The sequence below is a fragment of the Vigna radiata genome, chromosome 2 (genome assembly GCF_000741045.1).
Source record: "Vigna radiata var. radiata cultivar VC1973A chromosome 2, Vradiata_ver6, whole genome shotgun sequence".
Taxonomy (NCBI): domain Eukaryota; kingdom Viridiplantae; phylum Streptophyta; class Magnoliopsida; order Fabales; family Fabaceae; genus Vigna; species Vigna radiata.
Window position 1 is genome coordinate 10,657,987 of NC_028352.1, and position 5,015 is coordinate 10,663,001.

At 30.3% G+C, this 5,015-nt stretch overlaps 1 protein-coding gene across 2 annotated transcripts; it reads right to left on the reverse strand.

The window, feature by feature from the left end:
• Window positions 1–1,141: 1,141 nt before the first annotated feature.
• LOC106755849 lies at window positions 1,142–3,854 on the reverse strand. 2 transcript variants are annotated; one of them, XM_014638066.2, is made up of 3 exons: window positions 3,566–3,854; window positions 3,036–3,341; window positions 1,142–1,826 (listed from the first exon to the last, which is right to left on the reverse strand). In XM_014638066.2, exons 2-3 carry the CDS (start codon window positions 3,285–3,287, stop codon window positions 1,680–1,682), a joined length of 399 nt encoding a protein of 132 aa, XP_014493552.1. In that variant the 5' UTR covers window positions 3,288–3,341; window positions 3,566–3,854; the 3' UTR covers window positions 1,142–1,679. The 2 variants fall into 2 exon arrangements, with proteins under 2 accessions (XP_014493552.1, XP_014493551.1); XM_014638065.2 differs by lacking the exon at window positions 3,566–3,854 and having other exon boundaries at window positions 1,143–1,826; window positions 3,036–3,554.
• Between the last annotated feature and the right edge of the window lie 1,161 nt (window positions 3,855–5,015).

Genomic DNA, 5,015 nt, shown 5'->3' on the forward strand with positions numbered 1-5,015 from the left:
GACCAACAAAATGATGACACATGTCCCGTTGTAAAAAAAGTTGTCAAAAAGTGTTGTCAAAATATCATTATCCTTTAGATAATTACTTGTAATTTATTCAAATTTAAATTCAAATCTTATTCAGGAAAGAGTTAGAACACATAAATAAGATTATTTTATATTTTACAAAGGTGACAAATTGTGAATAAATCAAACATTCTGAAACATTACAAACAAAAAAATAGCTAAACCAATGTTAATTGTTGTAATTTGAATCACCACTTTTATTGATTTATATACAAGTTTCTTTGTGATAATTTATTTTTTTCAAGTTACTTTAAGCTTTTATTATTCTTCCATATTTCCATTTTGAATTCAATCATCTTTATTTTTCACTTCATCCACATTTCATCTTCTATCTTAAAAAAAAAACACAAAAAATCCAAAATATACAAAACAACAACTTGTGTGTGAGATTGTTGTGGAAATCCACATGAAAAAGAATCAAATTCGTTGTGCATATTGGTGAAATTGGTGTATGAGATTAACAATTTTTTATATCAGGTTAGTATACACAAACAACATCATTGAAAAATTTGCTAACTCTACGAAGAACTCATATAGGATAAGTTTAGTTGTTAAGTAGAAAATTGATTGAACTAAATTGGAGAAACAAATGTTTCATTTATATTTATTTTTGTCATGTCAATATAATATTTTATTATAAAAACTCATTGTAAAAAAGACGTAGAAACAACAGGTGGTGGCAAACAATACTTTTCTATTTAAAACGAAAACAAGTCAGGTGTTGTAATTTTATACATACTTTAACCCTTTTGACTTTATCAATGATTAAAAGAATTGCATATCAATAAAATGCTTCATATCGAATTCATTGATAGTTAGTTTGTAAAATCGACCAAAATATTTGATCAACCTACAAATCTTTTTACATTATTTTCGTTGACTTTTTATTCTGATCACAAGCTATGACGAACTTTCTCATTTTGTCCATGTTAAAATATCTTACCGTTATTTTTAATTCAATTATATGATACCATTTTTAGTGAAAAAAATTATACACTATTCAGGAATTAAAAGTTCTTATGCATACAAATTTTAAAATGATTATTCTGAAAATCGTCAATATTCGTAATAATTTGTAATCATAAGACAACATAAATCTATTCTTCCCTCATTCTATGTTCTCAGCTAGAATATTTATTACAGTTTTATTAATCATTGTGCCTCTGAAAAAAGAGGATGTAATGATCTTCCACTCACTTTGACAGATCAAAACAACAAATCCCTGAACTGCTTGAGCACCACGCAACTCTGCATGATAACTCACAAAAGGCATCTAACTTTAACCATAACTTCCTCGGAAAAGGAAACTTCTCAAAATTCCATGCTTTGGAAGGCACTTTCATTGTGAATTACAATGCAATTGTTTAACATCGTATTGTTGGATCTGAGTCAAGTTTTAGACTTGATTAGATTATTTCACTTAATGATAATTGGTTCTAATTAAGCTCAAATCTAATACACATATTATATCTAAGTAGGATATCACCTAATTGATCAGAGAGGAAAATGGTTTCAACTATGTGATGCTAAATGACATCTAATTCCTCCCAGTTCAAAAGGGATGAACAACATCATATTCAAGTTACTTGTTAGATTAATGTCTGTCGTTGATGCTAAAGGTGGAAGGAAGCATGTGAACTGTGTTGAATAGGCCATGACATGGGCTCGCGACGACATGGTGCAGGAAAAGGAAGTGCAATGAACGAAGGAATCTGCTCTCCAGGCATCAACACCAGTACCACTCTTCCATAAATGCTCATCTAATTAACTTGAACAGAAATAAAACAAAAACAGCACCTTTCATAAGAATTCAAATAATAATAAAGCGTAAAACATCTTTACATTGTACTTCAAAATCGCATACTGTCATGAGTATGTTTGAATACAAAACTAAATATGTTTCTGAGAGCTTGAGCATTGCCTTCAAAGTATAGTAAAGTGTCGGCACATGCAGAAGTGGTCATTAAGAAAAGGCATGTCGATTTAATCGGACTAGGAATATACGATGATGCTACAATCATTACACCACTAAAACTGATCATTTATTTAAGAAATGTAATCCATATGTATAGTATTTTTCATAAAAAATTGTAATGAAAATCATCTTCTGGATGGGAAAGTGTACTGTGTATGAAGACTGGTTGCTAGAAAAGAACTGGTATCTTCTGTGCATGAAGCACAAAAACAATACTCAAGCGATAGAATTTTTTCCCTACAGAAAAATAGTGTGCTATAATCACCAAAAAAACAGCTTTTGAGATCGACATCAAGGGTTTATGGATCACATTTATCTACATTTTCCAAAAAGGTTAAGGATTGGAATAAAACCACCAATCTTATCTAATTAAAACTTTTTCTATGAGCAATTGTTCACCACAGAGAGCACAGATGGGAGTATAAGAATCTGCTAAATTTGATAGCTGAATTTGTCTTGGATGATTGAATGGAGTGTGATCATGATTAAGGTAACATGAAGTAGTTAATGAAGAAACATTCCTCATTAAATTTTTTAATAACAATTAGTAGCACTCGGGAATAAATTATGTTCCAGAAGTTTGATACAACTAATTGTTTCTCTTTTCTGTCATTTAGTCCTCATAAGATAAACAAACTAGCTAGAACAGGCAAAAAAGACACCATAATTAGCGTTTCCTTCAAGAGTTTCTTGTACATAAAACATAAAAATCAGTTAGAACTGTAGGCTGTAGATAAATAAACTACTAATATTTACGATATACTGCCATCATAACAAATTTCAGACCTATAAATCATCACTTGATGGTATGCAAGTTGATGACTTTGTTGCCCATTCATGGAAAAAAGACCATAGTCATAAGTCATAAGTATATCATTATAGAACAGCATGCGAGGAAAAGTAAAAAGGGGAGAAAATGACATTTTCACCATCATATTGAATCAACTGCACTAGAAGTATAGAAATCAAAGGAAGGGGGCGTGTGAAAGTGCACCTTGGGTGATAGATTTTCCAACTTTCCACCAAGGTTGATTTGGTGTTCAAGATCTAGCGGAGTTGCAGCACTGGCTTCACTTGATCTATGCCTAAGAAACCTCTCAAAGATAGCCAGAAGAAGAAACATAGAAATGAGAATGGCAGTGGCAACAAACCCAAAAGACACTGCATTCACGGAGTCATCAAACTGCTTCCAATGGTCTGATCTGAAGGGTGGCAGTGTTGGAGCTGTGGCTTCAACACCCATCATCACAACATAAACTTGGCAGCACTACTTTTTTTTAAACTCTATCTTTCTCATTAACTAATCAAGAGAACAAAGAGTGAGAGAAAGCAAGTTATTTTAGTTTATGATTTTTAGAGAGAGAAGATGCATGAAGGTGTTGCAGTGAGTGAGATGAAGAAGACATTGAAATGATGAGACAGAGAGACATGAGAAAGAAAGACAAGCATCTCTGACTAACTATGGTACAGAGGAAGAACAAAAACCAAGGGTCTTATAAGGTTCATCACTTGATATCTGTTCACCTAAAAACATGATGATGCAGTTGTACGCAGGGAAATTATTGTATGCTGTGGACCCTGGCTCAGCAAAGCTTCTGTTTATGATCGTTTTTCTGCGTCATGCAATTTTTCTGCGTCATGAAATTAATGGTCATATATGTATTATGAGATTGGTTAAGGATGTGAAGGCTATTTAATTTTTTTTTTTTTTATGTTTTTGGATATTTGCTGGTGAGACGTTGGTTGTAAATTAATAAAATATTATTAATAATATTATAATAAAGTTAATAAACTTTACCATTTTTTTTATAGTTTATGGTTTTTAATAAACTTAATGTTGTTGTTGGGTGGTTAAAAAAATTATAGTTTGTCACCACAAATTTTGGTTTTGCTTTTTCAGCATTTTCAACTACTTGACACGTGTTGTATGGTTTTTGTTTTTTCTACGAATTGAAATTTGGTTTTATTCTGTACCATCTTGTGTCTTGCATAACTGGCAACACTTATCTTTTATGAAATAATTGTACTTTTACAAAGAAAAAAAGTCTCCTTTCAGATTTCATATAAATAATATTTTTTAAATAAAATGAATAGATCACTTATATTTGACACGTGTTTATAATCACATATTCTTTAATAATTTCTGTAAGACATTCATAATATCAATAAACAATATCTTTTCTAAAAATAAGTTGAAGTAAGTAAACATATTAATTTATGAAAACTTTGTGTATTTATTTTAAATTTACTAAATAGAAATAATATTTTAATACACATAAATGTTTTTTGGACACTAACTTTTTTTTTTTTTAAATATAAAAGTTTACTTTATCATTTTACATTGTGATGTTGTAAAATGAATTAAATATATGTTATCCTATTATTACTCTTTACTATCACCAATTGGTGATTTATAGGCGTTTTTAAAATTTCCTTACGAAGCAAGTGAACTTTCGGGGTTTCTTTGAGTTATGCGTTTTGTTCTGAGGTAAGAAAAACTAGAAATGTTTTTGAATTGTAATTAATCGTGTATATTGTTGAGAATATAATTTCTGAATTGTTTGAGCTAAAATCATGTTTTAGGATAAGAAAATATGATTTAAATTGATTGTTTTTTAGTATGGAATGTTGATATGAGGTTGTGAACTATATTAAGTGAGGTTTGCTTTGTTATTGGATGTTTATGATGTTGGAAATCTATGATATGAAGGTTTGGTGATGAGTAGGAATAGTTTACTTTTGATTTTGGGTTAGTTATGAAGAAGTGGAGTAGTGAAATTTTGATTTGGTGGTTGGGCACTCAATTTGTCAGTTGTAATGGTTTAGATAAGTCTTTTGGGACTTGCTTAAGTCCTTAAGTTGCTTAAAACTGTGCTAAAAGTGGTTGATTGGGATTTAGGTCCGTAAGTTGGTGTTTAGTAGATTTTGAAGTGTAAATTGTTTAGGAAACACTTTAGAATGATTTTTGCAAGAT

Coding starts and splice junctions, on each gene's coding strand:
- LOC106755849 (XM_014638066.2), bottom strand. CDS start 3,287: ATGATGGGTGTTGAAGCCACAGCTCCAACACTGCCACCCTTCAGATCA. Junction 1,827..3,035: donor TGGAAAATCTATCACCCAAG/GTGCACTTTCAC, acceptor CAAGTTAATTAG/ATGAGCATTTATGGAAGAGT.